The sequence below is a fragment of the Centroberyx affinis genome, unplaced genomic scaffold, assembly GCF_046629955.1.
Source record: "Centroberyx affinis isolate AG114_WGS23_722 - 3 ecotype Tasmania unplaced genomic scaffold, CSIRO-AGI_Caff_v1 ptg001484l_1, whole genome shotgun sequence".
Lineage (NCBI taxonomy): Eukaryota > Metazoa > Chordata > Actinopteri > Beryciformes > Berycidae > Centroberyx > Centroberyx affinis.
Window position 1 is genome coordinate 538,110 of NW_027279951.1, and position 23,310 is coordinate 561,419.

A 23,310-nucleotide genomic window follows, 5' to 3' on the forward strand; every position below is an offset into this window, starting at 1 on the left:
AGCAACAAGAGAGCGCTCAGTTGAAACCCTCTATTAGCCAACCAATACAATATACTATTATTTACTATAATTGAAAGCAATCACATCCATACTATATTAAAGCTGGCGTAGGCAACTACTATACAACAACAACAAAAAAACCCTCCCTCTCTGCTCCCTCCCTCCCTCCATTCACAAGTTGAAAGTTGGGTTGAAAGAGGCGGAAACGAGCATTGAAGCAGAAATCTCTACTTTATTTGCTTTTAAAGAGCTTTTTGCACAAGGCCACACACCATACTTCTTAACACAGATAAAGTATTGGCAAAAACTTTGAAAAAGAAATCAGATTTGAGTCTGGCATTCTGAATTTTATTTTATTTTTTCTAGAGCTATATCTTCAAACAAAGCTTGAGGGTCAAAGCAGATTTCCTATTCTGTTGATGTGGGTTCAGGGAATGAGCTGTTGGTGTTTTTGTATGTCAGATAGTTTGCTTTTCTCCCTCACTTTCCAAATGTGCATTGTTCCATACTTTGGCATTTTGTGGGGTTGTTGCATAAAACCGCTTTTACCCTTCTCTGCTGTCAAATTGTTAACAATTAGTGTAAATATGCCCACAGTGTCTGAAAGAGGAAATGGCTGTTACTGTACCTCTCTGCCCTATCTCTAAACATGCAGCTAGGTCTCTCCTGTGCCTGTTTCTTGGCCCTGTTCTCTGGAGCCCTCCCTACAGGCATGGCTTTTGATGCTGGATGGCTGAGTAATTAGATTTTTTTCCCCCCACATCATTTTGTGTTCAACCTAGTGTTAAAGGGCATTGGATTATATACAGCCATTAGAAACATGTTGTGCATATAGCTCCTTTGATGGTGCATTTCTAAATACTAGTGGACTATGGAATTCACTTTGCTGAACAATCTGGGTAGTTATTAGAATAAGCTAGGGAAGAACAAGAAAATGATGCCCTCCAACTGTGTAGCATTTGGTAGATGTGACATGTAGATTTGTAGCTTTGTGGAGAGTTTTTCTTTTTTGCATAGGCCTTTCTGCCAAAGTATATGGATGCCAAAGCTGACTATGGTAAGTGAATGCAATTCAGCATCATCTGTTTTTTGACTGCTAATGATTTCAGTTTTCAGTGCATATCCAGTTCCATATCTGTATTCATATCCAGTTTAGTAATTTGCAGTCAACCTCCCATGCTTCCAAAGGGACTAAAGCAAATTCTAGATTGATAACAGGGTGGTGTGGTTTCCTCAGTTGGGCCCCTGTGAGCTACAAGCTGTCTGACTGAGATGCTGACAGACACAATGCTAAAAGAAAACAAAAATAAACAGAACTGGCAGCAGGATGCTTAATGAGGTCTAACGAGTTGCTAGTGAGGTCGTCCCCCAACCAGAGGGGCTCATTTTCAAACCACACCTTTTGAAGTATCCTGCAGCAAGATACTTAACCCCTAATTTCTCCAGGGGCCCCTCACAAGCTAGCTGGCCCTGCACCCACTTTTTTTTTTTTATCATTACTTTTTATTTGGGTGTAGGGGTGGATAAAGTTTGAAAAATTTGCTCCCCCTTTGCACAGTTAAGAAACAAAGAAAAATAGTGAACAAACACTACGTTGGGGTGTTACACTCTTTCAGGTGCTTTTAGTCCATGTGAACATGTGTGCATATGCATAGAGTTTGTGGATGGTCGGTGTGTATTTGTTGGTAATATGTAGACCTTATGTGCTGAACGATATTGAATTCATAGCAGCATTCTTGCGTGAGTAGCTTTGACATTTGGTTGGAAAGAAAGGCTGGTATATTATCAGGCTTCATATGAAGTGTCTCATTGAAATGACAAACGGGAGGGCAAATTGAAAGATGGGTGACCCTCTTCCTACACTATTTATTCTGTTCTGCAAGCACACTCGGCTCCGGTAGGATTGGCTTGACTTTTGACAGAAATTGAGGTGCCGTAAGTGACACCATGGGGAAATGTCCCCTGACCAGCGAGATTGACTCAGAGCAAGGCAGTGACACATTATAATAAACATGACCGACTGCACCGGAGAAAGCCACTCACTGCAGCTAAACAGTACATATTGTCATGGAAAATGCACACAGTTACCCCTGACCTTTCTTACAGGAGGTGGAAGACAGAATATTCTTTCCCCAGCTCACGCTATATTTCCTCCTGACTATATAAGTACTCTGAACACACACAAACGCCTAACAGAGTGGGAAGACTGCTTTTTGAAAGTTATGCTTTTGATCATTAATGGCTAGCACACACATATCAAACATAGTATATTCTTCTTCACTCTGGCTCAAAAGGTGTAACAATGAAATCAAATGATGAATGGTTGAATGGCAATGAATGTAGGATGTATAGCCCTTGGCCCTTTGACTGTTCTTATCATGCAAGATGTGGACATTTTCATTTCTCATATTTATGGCTTGATAGAATTTGATGTATTTAAGGTTATATTACATCTGGCATCACATGTGTGGCAAATTGCTAAGCATTTATCCATATATATTTGATGTACCCAATGAGTCTTTTTTTCGGATTGGTTGCCTTTTGTTTTGTGTGTATAGGATTTGTTCTTCTCTGAGAGCTGAGCAGCATGACCTTGGAGGTTGAGCTCCAGGGCTTATTTGTCTCTGCTAAACAGAGACTGTTTTCCAATCTGCTGTCTAATTATCTCTCCTCTCCAAATGAGTCACATTCATCCCTGAGATGCATACTACACATTACATAAAGCTTTTACTGTTACAGTGGAACAGAATCAAAAGCATTTATCCCACCTCCCCAGAAGCATGAAAACACACAAATAAATACACATACAGGCGGGGGATGAAAACCCATACACACAAATTTGGTGAGCCGTATCATGGAACTCCTCTGCCTTAGCAACATTGTTATGTAAAGACCAATGGGCTGCTCAGCCTGTGGCTCCGGAGCTTGACATTAATCTAACCATGGTCTTTTTCGTAGGAGTGAAGTGGGGAAATCGATAGATGGACCACCTGTTCGCTCAAACAGCACAATGAAAAATGAAAGAGTGATTTCGCCCCCCCCAGGACACCATAGGGAGATCTGTTCTAATAATATATTAGGTTGTCACCAAGGTTAGATTAATTATACATGGATTACAAATCGCACCACAGAAGGCTATGCGTTTGCACACAATACTGTGGACCTGTGAATAATGGTGTTGGGGTGAGTGCACATGCTTTAGATTGCACACAGTCTGCATATTTCAGAACAATAAAGCTTTAGTAGCGTTGCATGCATTTCTGCCACACAAGTTGATTTAGAATGCAAGACTCTCAAATGAGTCAACACTAATTGGGCTGGAGCCCCCCCCCCCCCCCCCCCCCCACGAAGTGATAGAAACAAGATGTTTGTTTATGGCCTGTTACTCTCCCTCGACCACAGTAGCAGCAATAATACATGATCAACATGGTGAATATACTCTATAATGAACCGTACCACAGGAGACAAACAACACCAGCCTTTTTACATTGAAGTAGGGCTGGGCGATAATTCAATATTATCGCCCATATTATCGTCTTTCAGTAGAATCATATCGTGATGATATGAAGATATTTTAATATCATAACACATATTTCTGTTGTCTAAATTGATGATGACAAGGAAATTTTACTTAAAAAAAAATGAGGTATGGTAGGAATATTATTTGAAAATTTCAGTTTTGTTTGACATCACACCTAACATTACCATTCGGTTCAATGAGATGAACATTCATTTCATTATTTAACGTGATTTTGCATATGTGAGCTACGGAAGCCGAGAACGGCCGTGCTTACAATTATTTTTTTAATGCCGTTATCTCGAGATCACGAGTTAATTATCTCGTTATCTCGAGAAAACAAGTTTTGTTATCTCGAGATCACGAGATAATCAACCCGTTATCACGAGAAAACAAAATGTTGTTTCCTCCTATTACTTATAATGTTTATCAGAGATCAGGAGTGTCATGCCAGCATGCATAGGGCGTCTTGACATTTTTAGCATCTGATTTATGCTTCCTGTTCAGTTATGAATCCTCCCCAACAGTCATGACAGTGATCTTGAAGGCTGAAATCAGGTGTGATCAAATGAACCAGACACTCTTTCGAGTTCTCCATATTATCCCGTGATCTCGAGAAAGCAAAAGTCGTTTTCTCATGATAAATTATCTCGTTATCTCGAGAAAACGACTTTTGTTTTCTCGAGATAACGAGATAATTAACTTGTTATCTTGAGAAAACGAGCTTTGTTATCTCGAGAAAACGAGCTTTGTTATCTCGAGATAACGAGATAATTAACTTGTGATCTCGACATAACGGCATTAAAAAAAATAATTGCAAGCATGGCCATTCTCGGCTTCCGTAGTGAGCCATATCGTGATATATATTGATATCGAGAAAAATCCTTATGATTATCATGATATTGATTTCAACCTTATCGCCCAGCCCTACATTGAAGCCAATAACACCTGATATTGGCTGTAACTGTGACGATTGATGTGGTGTGCATTTACCAGATGCAGTTTAAGTCCACTTAACCCCGTCAAAATTAGGCAAACGGCTATATATAGAAAGCTTTTCTGAGTGATCAGTGATCATATGATGCAGCTTTCTGCGTATTTAGCATACTGTGACATAATTTCCCATAGATAATGAATGTGTCTTTGTTAAGTGATATGTGTAGTTTACTGCCCTGTCTCATGTCTTGCACCGTCCTTTTGCCAGGTTTGTCAGGTTTCCTTGTACTGTGTCTATCCGTAATGTGAAATACTCTAAGTTGTTTATATGTATCTGCAACAATGCCAGAAAATTTTAGGACACTTTGTTCTTCACTTCTTGGAAAACAAGTGTGCTAATGTTTATAGATGCTCAGGTGGAGGGGTACGATGGGGGTTATGTGTGATTGGAGTGAGTGAAACCTGGTTGACTTTAAAAACACCTGTTAACACCAAAGTGCTGTGCTTTATTAGTGCTTTGCAGTCATTTACAGACTGAAATTACACACCAATTTACATACATATAGTATATCAAAACAGCAGGGAGATAAAAATACATTTTCAATAATTGTGAAAGTAGTAGCATGTACAATCTACAATGAAATGTAAACAGGGTAGTCAGGCCAGATCTAGTGCAAATCCTATGAAGAAAGGATTCTGTAATGCTGTAGTAATATCAGTAGTCTGGGGGAAAAGAAGGGGAAAGTGAGAAGAGTGAAAACTATCATGTATGGTTGTTGATGAGTCTTGTGAGGTAGGGGATTGGAGAATTGTAGTAACGACCTGTTCTTGCCAGCGGGGTGTTAAGTTTGTGACCATTGCGAGTGGTACGTCCAGATATTTGTTCTGTAGATGGGGGGAGCCAGTGAAAGGAGTGGGAGGATTGCAGTGAAAGAGCAAATTTCAGGCAGATCTGCTCCCTCCTTCTCAAGAAGGGGGATGCCTAGGGTGTTTAGGGCTTGCTGGTAGCTGATGTAACATGCTCCCAGGATAATGCGACATGCCCTCTTTTGCACACGCTCCAACTGGGTGGACAAGGCTTGGGTGAGACCAGGATGGCAAGCAGGGACTGTATACTCCAGCACTGGTCTAATGTAGCCGATATAAATGGCTCATAGGTCAGCGTGAGTGACGGAGAAACGCTTGATGCACCTGAGGAGGAAAAGCTTCCTGCTAGCGCTTGCCGTCATGGTGTTTACCTGGTCATTCCACCTGAGGTTGTGCTGGATGGAAAGTCCCAGCACTTTGATTTTAGGCAGGACAGACAGGGTGATGTTGTTAATGGAAAGGGGTGGTGCTGGTGGTGGATTTTTACTGAATGATATGTGCATAGCGACACATTTCTTTTCATTAAGGAGCATGTTGTTTTGGCAGACCAGATATTTAGCTCATTGAACTGATTCTGCATGGAAGAGGACTGCTGCCACTGTCTAGACTCCAGTAAATTGATGTCATCAACGTACTTCCACACTGGGTTGGGGGCACCAAGGGCAGCGTCGTCAATCAGGGCAAGGAAGAGGATGGGTCCAAGGAGAGTTCCTTGGGCCACCCCACATGTGAGGTACTCCCATTCTGATAAGGCACCACGATAGCGTACCCTTTGTCTCCGATTGGAGATAAAGTTACAAATCCAAGGGACTTGTTCAGGCCTCACTCCCATTGTCAGGATCTTGTTGATTATAATGTTATGGTTAACCCGGTCAAAGGCCTTACTAAAATCAGTAGCTACCAGTGAACAGACAGAGCCAGGTTTGTCTGTGTTTTTAAACACAGGAGGAGTAGGAAGGAGGAGTTTAGAACATGACAAAGAGGAACACTGATCTCACAAGCAAACTCCTTGAAGATTTTCTGGGGGATTAAATCGGGGCCAGGTACTTTGCTGACTTTGACAGCCTGGAGGCTTTTGTAGACATCCCATACTGGGATGGTGGGCAGCTGGTGAGGAGAGGGGAGAAAGGATGGTAGCTGGGTGGTATTGAGTACTGGTAAAGCACATGATATCTCAGCAAACTGTTTGTTTATAATATTTGCAGTTGTTTCAGTGTCCTCAGTAACAGATCCAGGTACACTAATTACTCGCTTAGCTCTCTTCATATTAGCCATGGCCATGACCTCTTGGTGCCATTGTTGGCAGACTTCAGTCGAGCAACATTGTCGGAGTAGTAGGTCTTCCTAGCAGAGGCAAGGGCCCATTTTGTTTCTGTAGTGTTTCTGTTGGAAAAAGCCTTCTGTCGCAATCCAATCAGGCGCTTAATGCCAGGTGAAACCCAAGGTTTGTCAGTTGGGTGGACTCTCACATTTTAATTGGGAAAAACACATCCAACGCGCTGGTAAGTGTCTGTTGCTTCATATACTTCAGACCAAGAATGTAACATGGCCTATTTGCCAAAGTTAAACATGTCACAATCTCTAAGGGGTCTGGTCTGTTTCTTCCTCACTCTGTCTTTAGATGGAGCAGCTTTGGGGGTCCACAGAACAGAATTATGATCACTGCATCCTATTGGTGGAAGGATGGAGGGGCGCATATAGAGATCGCCTATGTTGGTCACAATCATGTCGAGGATGGCATTGCCTCTCGTGTTGTCTTTGACTACCTGTGACAGTAGGCTGCCTCTACACAGGTCAGACAGATCGAGTCTATTAAAATCCCCAAGCAGGACAAGGCCAATGTCAGGATATTTATTGCAAATATCATCAATGGTAGTTTGGAGGTGATCAATTAGCAGTTCTAGGTGAGGTGTATTTGGGGGGGAGTAGACACCACAGAGAACAATGGCAGAAAGGGGTCTGGGCAGCTGATGAGGTCTTATCCACACCCATAAGCACTCCAGTTCAACTGGCACTTGGAACTCGGTGAGCTGTCTACAAGGGATTGAGTCTTTCACATACGTATATAGCCACACCACCACCTCTCCTTGAGATTCTATGCTTGGAGAACACATTATAACCATCAACATCAAGCATGGATGGGGAGTGGGCATCTGAGAACCAAGTTTAAGTGACAGCTGCTACATCAACTTTGTTAGAGAGGATGGTTGATTGAAACTCATACAGTTTATTTATCAGAGACCTGGGGTTGCACATAAAAACCTTTGGCACTCTCATGAGATTAGAACCCTGCTTCTGAAATGTACCAGTGCACTGGATGGTTTTAAGGAAATGGTTACTCACAGTCCTTGTTTTATGGTGTGGTTTGATGGTTCTATATCCATAAATGGTTTCAATTTTCTTTTGAAAATTGACACCTCCTTTTCTCCCTCTTGGCCAAGACCTGAGTCGTAAAACTCCAAGGCTCATCAGGTGCTCTTTGAGAGAGTGGTCCAGGGAGGGGCCCTTGGTCTTCATACTGTAGAGGAAACTGGTGGTGTATCTCAGAATACTTGCCATGTCAGGGAAAACTAGTAACAATAATTAATCCAAAGATAATGAAAATAATATTATTATTCCTCAAAGGTGGTCAGGGTCCAGGCATTCAGAGAAAATTGGTAGTTCTCAGAGATCTCCTTAGACCTGGAGGGAAGTTGGATGGGATTGTTCCATGCATTTGAAGAGTAGGCCGGGTTTCAAAAATCCATTAAAAAGGTCAAGAATCAAAGGCATCCACTACTCCTGAAAGGATTATTGTGTTCAGGAACTGCAACAGAGTCAACTGTAGTAAATATGCTTGGAAACTTTAAAGCTTCTATTATTATTCTGTTTTGTTGGATGGGCTTGTACCATGCGTTTGAAGAGTAGGCCGGGTTTCAGATAATCCATTAAAAATCTCAAGAATCAAAAAGGCATCCACTACTCCAGAAAGGGTTTTTGTGTTCAGGAATTGTAATAGATTTGGCTGAACTAAGTATTGCTAAAAGTACAACTTAAAACTTTAAAACTATAGTTAAAACATATCATAGGGCTAGGAGCCCAAGTGCAAGCAGCTGCCCTTAGAAGCGCCACCTAGTAGCAAACTACATGACTGTGAAAAACATAAGATGTCTGTAACAACCTAATTTCCTTGTCTTGCTGACATAGTCTTGTGTACACTAAACACATTAAAAGATTCTTTACTTGGATTTAGTTGTGAGGGCCCTCGATACCCCACTGTCTTGCAAAAACAAACTCCAAATGTGACTTTGTTTTCACCTGATCATGCTAAAATGGAACTTGAGAAGGAAGAGCAGCTTTCAGCACTTGTTGTGTTTGCATGCATTTGTTCTGTAAAAAAAAAAAAAAAGAAGAGGGTTAGATGCCAAATTTGGAGGAGAGAATGTTTGGGGAGACAACAGGCAGCAGAGAGAACTGGATGTAAATTATAAAGCTCAAATAATGTTGTTTTGTAGTTTCCGCCCGTTCCCCCTGGTCCCGCTATCATTGGTGATTGCTGCTCACCATTCGCAAAACTTATCTTTACAGATCTCACACTACAAGAGCATTGCAGATTTTGCGCTGACAAAATCACACATGTATGAAAATGTCTGGACGTCTGAGGTGGCTCAAAGACCACATCTGACCGCCTTTCTGACCCGCTCAGACTTCATGAGCTTTGGTGACAGCTGCATGCACCGAGTTGGCTCCGATCTCACTAACTTCTCTAAGACAGCCAAATCGGGCCTAAAGTTGCGTAGTGTGCGCCTGGCTTAAGATAATCACTGAACAAAATATTTAATTCATGTGTTGACTTGGCCACTACAGTTACAAGATCACCCAAGCTCCTTCCTGGTATGTGACTGTACTGCGCACCAACCTAGTGCTGGCTCATGCTTGTGTGACTTCTACTGTACTGCCTAGTGTTCGAGCGCACACTGTATTTCACTTATGCAGGGCTCTTAGGGCTCTGCATGGCCTGAAGAGCCCAAACCGTAATTCCCTTAAGCACTGCGCATTGCAAAAAGTGCTATGCACAAACGAACAAACCCACCAACCAACTAACCAACACACAGACCCAGCTCATATAGAGGTGCTCCTGAGCACCTAATAAAGTGATTCTGATTCCTTATGGCAACATTTGCGTTGATAGGCTGCTATGAAAGTATTGGATAATTGATATCAAGTTTGCCAAAGTGCACTCTTAACGGGAACAGGTCATGTGTGTCAATCTCAGTGAGTAAATGAAGTCTAAGGGGGCCAAGGTAATTGGCTAATGCAGTTAATAACATTTGAAGGGTGATGGATGGCCAAATGCCCTTTCTTGCTGAGTTGCTGAGCAGTTAAAGGAATTCTGAAGGAAAACTGATTAACTTAAATTAGCTGGATTGAGTCACTTGCTTTTGTACCCGCTATAGGCCTATGGTATGTATTAAGTAACATATCCTTATGTATATGCTACTGTCTATTGGCAGCAATGTAATTTTCCTTGAAAAAGAAAAAAAGAAGCAAACATACTCTTACATTGAATCAACATCTTTGTTGTTGCTAGTTAACTTAGTTTTAAAGAGGCTCAAGCCAGTGGGTTGATGGACAACTCCCAATCCTCCCAGCTCCTAAAATAGAGTGACTTGCAGATTTTGATCTCCTTTCTGCTTTGAGGGAATGAAAATCACTTTGTAGAACACTTGAACCCCTACAGGTAGGGTACATTCTGTGTACGGCAGTATGCACGACATCCACACACATCCCAGGCTCTATTGTGAATTCAGAAAAGGTATCATGCCTGATTAGAGGCAAATAGGAGCAACGATTAGAGGCATGTCATTCTGTTAGATCTCACTGCATGAAAAGATCATAATCCTCCAGTCATTCCCCTCTCCACATGAATGTTACTGTAAGAACAGTAGTATTGAGGAATAGGAAATTATATTTCGCCAACATTTTCTAGTAGTGACAGAACACAAAAAGGAATGACAGAGATTATGGGTGATTTATGTGTGTGATAAATAAACCCTCTTTTATGCCCCTCAAAACGGCTTTTCATCAGATCCTCAGCAGAATGTCCAAATGATTGATGACAGCGGTGCTACTTCTCCTTGTCCATTCCTCAAGCTCCTTATGCTCTGTTTCCCTTCCCAGATGCAGATCTACCTTTACAACTCGGACGACTTTGACAGCCTCAGTGCTGCCATTAAGGAGAGACGCATCATTGCTGCCATGGCAGTCTTCTTTGAGGTACAGTATGACTGGATATCACGAGGCTGAAGGCCACGATGAAGGTGCTCATTAGAAACCAAGAACTACAGTAATGAGTACACCGATAGAACGTTAATTGCTCTCTTGAGGTATATGCCCACACTTTCTTTTTCTCATCTACCTACTACTTACCTATTGCCACACACACAGAATTTGCTCCAGGACCTAACAATCTGTTTGGATAAGCCGAGGTGGTGTGGTAGTGAAACTACCAACAAGGAGTTGGTCTGTTTGCCGTCGTGCCCTCAGGGAACCATTATGGTGGAGGAGAAGCTAGAGTCAAAGAGCAAGCGTTTCCTCTGCTGCTATCCCCTTAAAGCTGCATGCTTTCTCTCTATAGGCCTCTCCAAAGAGTCACACAGCTCTTCAGGAAAATGCCTCAAGTGCAACATTATGATGGCTCTACATTTAGTTGTTGGTAGCTACTGCCTCAATGGAGAGTATTTATTTTCATAGGCTCATAAAATAATAATAATAACAATAAATATTTATAGAGATTTTCCAAACAGCTGTTACAAAGTGCTTTAAAAAACAAAGAAGATGAATGAATAAATACAATAAAAGAGTGAATAAAAAAGAAGCAAACAAAATGAGAAAGAAAAATAACAAAGGAGACTTTTAGAAAAAAAAGAAAATTACAACAAGGATAAGTAGGACATAAAAAGAACATTATAAAAAGGCTATTTTTGTATAAGTGTGCTTTGAGAAGTGTTTTAAAAGGTGATAGTGATCTGGCTAGCCTGAGCTCCTCCGGCAGGCCAATCCAAAGCTTGGGAGCTCTGACAGCAAAGGCTCGGTCACCTTTTGTTACCGGCCTGTGCCTTTTTAAAAAGTTATCAGTAAAATCTCAAAATCAATTCTAAAACTAACAACCTAGGCAAACAGTATTGAGCTGATAAAATGGGGATGATGTAGCCCCGCCTTTTTGATTTGGTTAAGCATTGCAAGCATGCATTTTGAACCAGCTGCAGCCGGGAGAGGGAAATCTGACTCAGACAGGAATAGAGGGAACTACAGTAGTGATGAGATGGAGGTAGGGATAACTTTTTTGAGGTCAGCAAACAATAAAAGAGACAGAAATATAATAAAGAACTATTATGTTAATAAAAATGATCGTGAACACCTGTGTTGTGATACTGTTGAGGAAAGTTTGTCTCTTCAGATATTGTAGATTGCAAACTGAGCCCTTTTGAGCTAAGATACAAGAAATCTTTTTAATTTCCCCAAAGCTGTGAGCACATAACCTCTTAATGATCAAGAATTGTCCTCATTTCTGTCACCTGTGAGGCTCTTCGGAGATTTGTGAACCATTCCCCCGCATAAATCAGCGCTGACAACTACAGGTCCAGGTTCATTCTCTCTGTTACACTTGTAATTTCTATTAGCAATATCTCTGCAATTGATGGGTAAGCACCGTGTAGTAACATTCAGCTTAACAGTATATAGGCAAGGGTCATTTCTCAGGCAGAGGAAGACTGGAATGGGGACACAGGTGTTTGTAATGTAGGTCTACACTCAGACAGTGACGGACCGTGTGTGTACGAGGACCTAAATGCCTCCGCTGGGTCCTGACAGCCCTATCGCTTACTGCAATTAGCACCACCATGCACAATCCGCTGAATAGCAGTTTACAGTGCAAAGGTTTTTAAACGAGCACACACACGCTCACACATTGGCACAGATTTACCATATCTAATCAATGAGGAGAGTTCTTTTTGTGCTCCCCAAGGGTCTGTTAATGGCCTCTAAGGTGTGCATATTATCCACATTCAGCATTCAGTTCCGCACAATTATTCTCTTCTGACTGACCTGAATTAATGTTGAGCAAAGGAAGATTGGTCCCTGTGTCCCAACACTGTTTTGTCCAGTCTTGTCTCTAAGTAGGACATTGGGAATATTGTAGAGTGTGGGGCTGAACGGTTTTACCACTCTCCAATCATTACAAAGAATGAACAGTAGGCCTATCAGATGAGGATCACGTCAGTCACCATAGATAGCGAATGGCCTTGTAGAGTTGCACACGTCATGAAGGGCTACACAGGCATGCTAAGTTGATAAATATATAAAATGTTGTCTCCAATACCTCATAAAAGTCAAAGCATGAAAAACACAATGAGTGAACAGATTGCAAGCAGATCACTGACTGATGAAATGAATACAGAGTACTGTATGCACGGTGTAGTTTTGGTAAACACCACATGGCTACAGTATTTGAAAAGAGTTGCCATCTGAAGGTGATTTTGTGTATCATGTTATAATATGCATGGGCAATGTGATGAACTTACCAATAAAAATTTGTCACGATTTTCTTGAACGACATCATTTGATAGAAGCACTCCATATGAAAAGAAAAGCCCAAACTGTCAAAAAGTAACAGATGCTGCAATGTTTCACCTAGCAAAGTATGGTTCTTATTAAATGAGTTGGAAGTGAAGGTTTCAAATTGTTGATAGCTGGTTGTGGTTGACCCTCGTTACAAAATGCCCTGCAGTAAACTAAAAACCCTCATTTGACGACTGTATTCTGAATGCAGCAAGGAAATACGGCTTAAAGCTTCACTAGGCAAGATTTTTATGTAAAAATACACCCATCCTATCAGTATAAATCACAAATTTGGGCACAAATAGAGAAGAGTGTCCCTTCCCTCTCATTCAAATTAATTTCAGGTGTCCGGTATGGTCACTGGTGGGAAGTCTTCCCAGTGAACTCACCAACGATGGCTAAACCTGCTGCAAGAAGTTGTTTTTTTTCCCACCATTCCACTCCCACCTACCACTAAAAATAAGAAATTAAGGTCCAAGGATTGTGCAGTTCACTGATGTCACATGATGTGATTTCTAGAAATGTTTTATCTTCCGCTGCCCAGATTATCTTCTGCTTCCACTTGGAGCAACTGAAGTACAAAGTTGCCTAGGGCAGCTTTAAAGATGTGTTGTAACTACAATGTTTTGCCATAACAAGTGTGGCAAAACAGCTTGTGCCTTTCAGTAGCTTGAATCCCAGCCTTAGAGAAGCAAAATGAAAAATATTGTGACGCTTATCGTGAGTCATGATAATATCTGAACATATTGTGATGAGATATTTTGTCCATATTGACCACCCCTACGTTTATTATTGTAGTTTATCATGCTAGTCTTGTAATCCCTTCTCTCTGGCTGTTTCCTGCAGCTGGGACAGAGAGACAATCCAGCTGTGGATCCTATCATCCAGGGCCTGAAAGGGGTCGTACATCATGGTAAGTGACAGTAAAAGTAACACGCTCCCAATGTCAGTGACTGCTGCTTGTCCCCTGAAAGGTAGTTTAGTTTGGGGATATTTAAGAAGCAGTTATTCCATACAAAATCACTATGGCATTGCTGTTGTTGATGTTTGTATATCCTCTCTAATATCACTGACGTTAATTCAGTGTGACAGAGCAGACATTGTGCTCCTCGTTGCCTGCAGAGAACAAAGATTGTTACTCTTGTATGGTCATTCGTTCAACCCTTTGAAGATGCTTAACCTTGGCCTTCATTTTTAATCCCAAATCAGAGTCTAAACACAAGCTGTGAGCAGAGTTTAACATCAAAAGGAGGAAAAATCTACAAGATGGCACAGCTTCCTAGCTAGTGTAGCTCCGCAGAGGGAGACCTCTGTGGAGCTGCACTTGAAGAGACAGAACCATTAATTGCATCTGAGGCTCAATTAGACAACACTCCATTTTTATACACACACAGATGCGCATGCTCCCAAAGATCCCAGCTCTCACACAGGCTCACAGTCACACTTAAACTATTAATGTTTTGTGCCATGGAGAGTTGTGCCTCGTGGAGGCATATTGTCTTAAATTAGAGTTACCGTTTCACTGCATGCATGAGTTATGTCGTGTCTCCACCAGACCATAGCCAGATGTGTTTTAGCATGATTCTGTGATCCCCTGCTGCAGCTGGGGACGTGGCAGCTCTGTTTACATGGACACGTATAACTTGTTTTACAACCTGCCACTGACAGTCTTCATGTGGGCATGTTCACATGCTAAAGAGGACATGTTAATGGATGAGGATAAATTGAAAGCATATGGGCATAAACCGATTACTCTTTACTTACTGTGCCAGGCTTTCTTTGAGCCTCTCCCAATTATTATCTCACTCTCTGTGCTCTCTGATGAAATGTGGATAGTCTGATAGAGGCTTGATGTTGTGCGATGTAGCCTGGTGATGTCTTTAATTTTTGCATTGAGCGTTGACACAAGGGTACGTGCTAACGCCACAGCTTCTCTCAGCTGAAAGAGAGCTTGTTCTGGGTGTGGTGGTGTTTGGGTGATGGAGCCCCTTCCTGCTGGCTGCTTAATGCTCCAAGCCTCCTCCTCTGTTAGGGTGGTGGGTTTTCCACTAGCTCGTTAACCACAGTCATCCATCCGTCAGCATGTCGGAGGCCCATGAGCGATAGGGCACGTATACTGTCTGAAGACACAGAGAAGAGAGGCTGTGAATACTGAAATTGACATGGCGAGTACAGATGAGGCATGGGGAGAGGCTTCCAATACCTCCGTTCTCCTGTCAAACACACACCACAGCCCAAAACTGTGTTGTTTTCTAGATAAGGACACGGGATGTGAGAGATGAAATTGGAAGCTCTACTTTATTTGGGTTTTTCACTTCTTAGTTCAGGGAAAACACATCCCGATTACACAGCCTGCACAGTGTTTTTGCAGGAGATAAAGGGATCTACCCCGAGATCACAAACTGATTTCTACTTGTTATTGGTTTACATCACCTTGCCTGGTTCTGATCACAGAGAACAGAACAGATCCTGTTGTCATTTGGATCTACCTCTAATCCCAGTCGTCCAGGCCACAGTAAGACGGAGCTTAGCAGGATACCACCCAGGCACGGATCAGCTGTCAGAGCTGGCCATTTTATCTGATTGTCCGATACTCTGCTCCACTCTCAGCCCATCTAAGTACTGAGATCTGGCCAGATAGATAACAGGAGGAAAGGCTTTTAAATGCTGCCGCCATCATTCCACTAGTGAAGGTTTTAGGGTAACATTAAAAATGTCAGTAGTAGAGTGAAATGGAATGACCTTGTAAATGTTGGTGTAAAATGTAAGTCAAGATATGTGTGACTTTTAGGGATGCTTTAAACAATGAATGATAAGGTCTATGTGTGCTGGCTGTAGAGGAGACTGTGCTTTCTTTTGCTATATTGACATGTTTGCTGCCATGCTCTGTGTCCTATCCAGAGAAGGAGACCAACCTCAGGTCATTCATCCTGAGGGATTTGCTTCCGTCGTCGCTGGACAGTTACTACCGATACACCGGCTCTCTCACTACACCTCCCTGCAGCAAAGTAGTGGAGTGGATCATCTTTTCCAGGCCTGTGTATCTGTCCTACTCACAGGTGCGTTTAGTCCACGCACGCACACACACGCACAGACAGCTATATTCTATCTCCACACACCATCAGATCCCATTTGCACACAGCCAACGGATCACTTGCTGTCCTACAGTGTCTATGCGTAAGCAATTTTTTCCCTCATCTACCTCTGCTCTTTCCTCCTTTTATCCCCTTCTTCCCCAACTCCTCTCCACTCCTCTGCATATCAAACCATAACTGCCTATATAGTGGATGATTAAGCAGGAAGGTGCAGCAATTACTGGCATTCGAATGATTATGAGTGTGAGATAGCTCTGAGACATAAATCATACTATTGGTCTCACAGACAGTGACTTTATGCTCTTAAATTGAATGCTGCCTCCATCCACAAAGAGCGGCTGGTTATCATACTATTTAAGTTGTTGAAGTGCAGAAATGTTGATTGATTTAATTGTCCAAGATGATTGAAATAACGGTTGAATGTCTGTTCACTGCAAATTACCTCTTCTAGTAACACTCACCTATGTACTACACAATTCCTCCAACTGGCTTTGCTATAGAGGGATAATATATGCCAAATCATGCACTGTGCTTTTGCTGATCCCATGTGCAGTCCTTTGGTGCATCTTTTATACATACAAGGCTTGAGTTACACAGCTACATATTCTCTAGAGTGTTCTGTGCTGTAGACATTTGCAAGGCTCAGTGGAATTTCCATAAACTGGCAGAGGACAAATCTTTTGTTCTGAAATGACTTCTGCTGCAAGAATATTGACCACAGCTACAATGTTTGTGACACTTACAGATAGTCTTTTATGAACCTGTAATTCATTTCTCCAAGCACGCATAGGACACATTGATTCCAGACCATCTGTAATGTGTAGTCATTACTGCGCTCTGCAGGAGATCATTCAAAGCAATCGATGGCCACAGATTTGCCCCATTGAAAAGTTACACCCCTGTAGGTAACCAAGGCGATGATTCAGGCCCTTGCCTGCTGATGCCTGTGGAGCAGTCTTTGCAAGTGCTGTGCTCTGTGCAGTCAGCTAGTGGCAAGTAGCTACGAACCCAGACCTGTATGATAAGTTGCGGTGTACCACACACCGACACAGGCACTGAAATTTGCTACAATAAAGTTACTCTCTACTGCCTTCTTTTCCAGCTGGAGGCCTTCTACTCAATCTTTACCACAGAGCAGCAGGACCATGTCAAGTCTGTAGAGTACCTGAGAAACAACTACCGGCCCCTGCAGGACCTGGGCAATAGGATAGTCTTCAAGTCAGCTGTAAAAGATGCATGGCAGAGAGATGTGACTGACGTCCTGGGAAACCCCCATAGCACTGAGGCCTCAAGAGGTAAGCTACAGCTTCCATATTGTACCATACTCTGACAGTCATCCACTCACTCACACTCCAAAGTAGGCTTGATAGGGGTGCATTTTGTATGTCTATGTATGGGAACTCATGAGGCTGTAGAGAAAGGCTACTGCCCCTTTAAAACGTGGTGTTGTTGGTGTCTGGCAGGGAGAATTGATTGGGAATGCTTGTGATGAAGTTGGAGCGCTCTAACGGGCCAGATCAGCAATCATCATTAATATGCGACACAGCTAAAATAGACCCATACAAATTAAGTTGTGAAATTGCTTTTGTGGCATTATGTCAGTAGGCAGAACGAATGTGGACCAATGTCTCGCCATTTTTTGTGCTTCCCCTCCCTCTCATTTTCTCTCTGTCTCTCTCTTTCTTTCTTTCTTTCTTTCTTTCTTTCTTTCTCGCACTTCGATTTCTTGTGTCTTAAAACAAAAGGTTCCTTCTTTATGGGAGGCGCTGGGAGTAGACAGTGTCAATCTTATCTTCAGGGGTGACATCTGTCAAGGTTGTGTGAGGTGGTTGTTTATTAGCTCACAGTAAATGATGGCTTTGCTTGTAAATGTTAGAGAGCCAGGGCCGCACCTTGACGGTATTTTCCATCATCCTAGCCTTTCCAGCCATAGTCATCTTAAAGTATGACAGTTTTTTTTGGCCATTAGGGATGTATAGTCACCCTTTTCTTTTTTCTTTTTTTTAAGATTATTTTTTTGGGGCATTTTCGCCTTTATTACATAGTTCAAAGCAGAGAGAGACAGGAAAGATTGGGAGAGAGCGGGGAATGACATGTGACAAAGGTCTTGGATTCAAACCCAGGACTTGGTATGCGCCCTAGACCACTGAGCCACCAGGACGCCCCAGCCACCCTTTGTCATGGAAAGCACAGGTTGTAGGTTACTGTGTGAAGTGCAGGTCCTGTAATAATGTTGTGGTACTTCATTGGTCCCTGTAGGGAAATTCTCTTTCTGCTTGCCCTGCTCCAAGGAGGTCAGAGCACAGGGTCGGCTGTAGCCCCTGGAGCTGGTAGGGATTCAGTGTCTTGCTGAAGAACATGCTGGACCACACAGGGGTCTGAACCCAGGTCCTCCAGTTGAAGAACAGTCCGTGTTTCCACTTGGCTGCTGTGCCGAGGTGGGTCCAGTTAGTTCAGAGTCAGTGGTTCATCAGGAACTGGTTTGCTTCTTTGACTTTTCAGGGAAATATTTATTCTTTCCCGTGATTGCTATCGCTGCACACAAGTTCTAAAAAGTTATTATACAGGCTTGAGAGGAGGAAAGCAGTGAATGTGCTTTTTGCTGGCAACAGCTCACCCTCAATCCATCTATTCATGGTAAGAACCTGCCAGGAGCAAGATTCATGCTATGCTCCAAGTGATATTGCAGACTGAGGTCATTGCTGGAGCTGTTGCCCACGGGCTACCACTATGAGGCTGGCACTCAATTTGGTATATGTATTCACAGAAAAATAATGAGTCTTTGTCTAAAGAGTCAAACAGAATAGATTCACCACTATGTTGAAGAGCTTGGTGCGGTTGTGGTGGTGATTTGCATACACACATAGAAGCACTAAGTATACAACAATGCAATTTGCTATTGTAGAGTATGTATTGTCTTATGATCATCAAGATTTAGCAATATATATATATATATCGCCACACAATATTGTATTGCACCAGCTCACGCAAACTAATCAATGAAGAATATGCTTCCATCATGTGACATCATCAGGATTTCTAGTTGATGGTATTTTCTAAATCTCGAGTAATTAATGTGTAGAAAATTACTTTACCACACCATGCTGTAGTTTGATAGCGCCCAGGTATAGAGGAGTTGGTGTGTCTTTCCCTGACTGACGTAGCCATGCTGTGGTATTTGAGTCCTTGAACTTACACCGGTAGTATTTTGTGTGGGAAAGACCCAAATTCCATACACTGCCCATTAGCTTAGAGCCAAAGCAGAGAGTGGTGAGAGCAGCCAGTATCCTCTGCAGTCCTCTCCAAAAGAAGCTGACAGGTGGACAGAGAAAGAGGAGAGCGATTGCTCAACAAGTCAAGTGTTTTAAGTGGCCATTTCTTTTTTTCTGAACACCTGCCAAATTATCTGCTAGGTGTAGATAAATGTATTTGTTTGAAAATGCGTTAATGATTGAAGTGAATCGCACCTCTCACTGCGAAAGTCATGGCTAGCCACCAAAGATGGCCAGACTTACTTGATAATTTCAGTGCTGCCTTTTCTGTCATTGTTTTTACTGTTGAGTAAGGAAACATCAAAGTATTGTGGCTTCTACTGTGAGATTCTCATTCAGTCTCTCTAAAGGTCAGTTAGAAAAGACAGGAGCAAATCTTGCCCTTAAATACACCATCTCTATATTAATGCCCTTAAATACACCATCTCTATATTAATGTCTCTATATTAATTCATTACACTGGTAATGAACAGTTTCCTCAGATCGAAGATCAACATACCTTTCTAAATAATATAAGGCACTTTGGTAGCAGGAGGGCATATTTGAGAAAAGTTGCTCATGTGGCTGTGAAACAAGTTGTAGATATATTTAGAAAATGTACAAATAACACAAAAAAATATATATTGTATCAGTGATTGCATCAATATGTGTGTCAGTTATTTGTCTTAATCTACTACACCTGATGTAGATTTTAATGTTGGTTGTATTAGCTTGAATGGTGAAATGGATGATGATGATGATGATGATGATGATGATGATGATGATGATGATGATGATGATGGTGGTGGTGGTGGTGGTGGTGATGACGACAGTAATGATGCAGGCAGTACGGTCATGATGACGTCCTCAGCTGATAAAGAACTATTGTTGAGCTACTGAAGTTGACAAAGGACTTCCCATGGGTTATACAGCATTTCACACCTGTCACACCTTATCAACACGTCTCGACAGATTTTCAGCAGTCTGTTTTTTCCCCTCTATCGCTCTTCCTGATTTGCTCTTGCCTCCCGCCCGCTCTCCATTTCACATATCATGCATAATTTGCACCAAAGCTTTCACTATGTAAATGGAGAAAACTGTGGTGACAATTTTCTAAATGACAGATACCCTGTGCGCACATAATTAGTTGACACACGTTCCTGATTGCTATTGCCCTGATGTGTCGAGAAACATGTCTAGACTCTCCCTTACTCTTATTGACAGATCCTTCTCTAAATATCATGCCGCAGCCTACACTGCCACCTTGAGGCTCACTGAAAACGTGTGGGTTCTCATGCATCCTTAACACAAACTGGTCGCCCTCTTCAAAGTAGCACAGACAGGAACTTGCAAATGAAGTATAGACAGGAACTTGCAAAAAAGCCTGTTTGGTATTCTACCTGAAATCTCCCATGGTGTCTTGGCATAAAACAAAGAAGAAAAGACACAAAGGAGACACATAATAGTCCAGATTTACTACCCACATTCACTCCCGAGGTTGTGCCTGACCCCAGTCAAGCCTTGGGGGGTGTTTCTTTATTGAGCCTCTGTATTATCCTTTGCCTTTGGAGGTTTTTCGACCGGCAATGGCTTAATGAGTCAGCAGCAGACTGTAATAAGAGGTTTCTCAAAGGGCTGCCTGGATTCTACCCACACACATGAATGGACACACACACATACATGTGGTCAAGCACTCCTCCCAGCCAGAGCCTTTCATTTTCACCAGTTTGCAGTGGTAGTGTTTCTAGAATCTGTAAAGTGAAAATGGCACTATTTTGGTCTTGGGAGTCATTTTACTTGCTCATTTTACTCATCTGTTGTTTACTCGTTCTTGTCCTCCTCCTTTTTTCTCTCACCTCCCCCCTCTTCTCTCTGGCCTTTCAGTGTGCAGCAGTGCCCCAGTGAGCATGAAGATCCAGCCACTGAACCAGACGGCATTGATGGTGAGCTGGGAACGCCCACTGACCATCTACCACCCACCCATCACCAGTTACATGGTCTCTTACAGCTGGGTCAAAAGTGATGTAGCTAATGAGAAGACCTTCGCCAAGACTGGAGACCAGAGCATGGTAAGTGATACAGACTAGAACACGGTAAAATATCAGCCCACCACTCTGAACTGCACTCACACTCACTGTGAAAGGGAGTTACATTTTATTTAAGAGACCCGATGTCAGAACAAAGCGGTCTCCCGGGATCGCCTAGATTCGGCGGTTTTTAGATAGATGTGGTTTAAACGGCTTTGATTGGTTTGCGGAGCCTCAGATGTATCCAGACAGAATCAGAGAGTGTCAGGATGGGTGACAGTGTGTATGGGAGGTGACAGGTTGTGATGGACTCTCGATGTGGCTGCTGGTTGATATGAGGGCCCAGACACTCCCCTGTCACTCACTTGGCTGAGAATAAACACGTAGGCCTGTCACACACACAGACAGAGTCTAACTGATATACGTGGGCAATGCACTGGTAAACTCTTGCGGCTTTTGTCAGTTTGAGCGTTCTCCATTATCTGTTTATTTTTCACACAGAAATTCAAATCTGTCTGTGAAGCAGGCCAATATATAAGTCTCAATATAGGCTCAGAGATGGCTTTATTTGAAACTTGTCATTCATTAATTAATAGTAAATAATAGTCAATTAATAATAATAATAGTAGTAAAAATTAATCTGAGTAAAAGTCTATATGCAAGTATTTACATATATAGAACATAACCATAGACATACAGTATATCTAAACTTCTCTTTTATTTAACGTCATATTTTTTCAACTCATGTCTTTTTTTAAATTTTAATAACATATTTTAACAACATCAAAGATTCCAGTCTGGTTTTAGCCCGCTTCATAGCACTCCCCTGAAGGCCACAAATGACCTTCTTTTGGCAACAAATGCAGGTGACTGTGCAATTTTAATTCTTTAGATCTCACTGCAGCTTTTGACACCATTGATCATGCAATTCCACCCGACCGCCTTAAACACTGGGTTGACAGTTCAGACACAGCACTAAACCGGTTCAGCTTTTATCTCTCCGATAGAACATTGACTCTCCCAGTAGGTAATTCGTCCTTCTCCTAACATATAATGTGCAGAGTTTACACCTACAGGGTTCTGCTCTCGGCCCAAACGTATTCTCCCTACATGCTTTCCCTCAGTCACATGTCCTTCCACTGTTATTTGTCTGATACCCAGCTACAGCATACCTCCCTTAATAGCCCAGCAACCCCAACTGCCTTTTTAGATATTAAGAACTGGAAGGCCCAGACTGTCCTTCAAATTAACGATAATAAAACCAAAATTCTTGTTTTGGTCCCGCTCCCATAATACGATCCACAGCAAAGTGGGGATTTTAGCTTTTAACGTGAAATCCATAGCTAAGAAACTAGGGGTGTTCTTTGATTGCAATGTAACTTTTGATGAGCAGGTTAAAAGGTTTGTGCAGTCAGGCTTCCTGCAGTTGAGAACTATTTGAAAAATTCAACCACTACTATCCACTACTGCTAGGTCATTTAATTCCTCTCGCTTGGATTGCTGCAGCTCCCTTTGCTCCTGCATCACACAAAAGTCGCCTGCAGCTTGTCCAGAATGCTGCCACAAGGTTTCTGTCCGGTGCCAAACATAGAAACCATATCAGCTCAATTTTAGTATGCCTACACTGGTTACCTGTTAGTTTTAGGTGATTTAATTTTGAAGCACTACATGGTTAAGCCCCCAGCTGCGTTACCGACCTTTAACTCCCCACAAGCCAGACCGCAGACCGAGGGCCTGGGGCAGAGCCCTCCTACCTCATCTGTTCTGAAGTCTAGTCTCATTTTCTACAGTCTATAGTCTAGACCAGTCATCCTCAAAGTCCGGACTCCGGTCCGGATCCGGACCGAACCACAACTGGACGCGACGTCATACTGTAGAGCCGCACTTTTTTTTTCAAACTTTATTTTTAAAAGAGAAGAGAACAAAGACCGGTGTAATCAAGTTGACAGCGCAGCTCGTTTAGTCAGCTGTTAGCTACTAGCCTAGATTTGGAACGTGAATCAATCTAAAATGGCGTG

At 42.3% G+C, this 23,310-nt stretch overlaps 1 protein-coding gene across 1 annotated transcript in view; it reads left to right on the forward strand.

Moving 5' to 3' along the window:
- The window catches only part of ca16b (carbonic anhydrase XVI b), a 107,716-nt gene that overhangs the window by 66,513 nt on the left and 17,893 nt on the right, over positions 1-23,310 (forward strand). Inside the window, exons 5-9 of the mRNA XM_071526966.1 lie at positions 10,481-10,576; positions 13,766-13,832; positions 15,821-15,978; positions 17,117-17,309; positions 21,150-21,334. Coding sequence (XP_071383067.1) covers positions 10,481-10,576; positions 13,766-13,832; positions 15,821-15,978; positions 17,117-17,309; positions 21,150-21,334 — 699 coding nt within the window. The remainder of the gene's footprint in view (positions 1-10,480; positions 10,577-13,765; positions 13,833-15,820; positions 15,979-17,116; positions 17,310-21,149; positions 21,335-23,310) is intronic.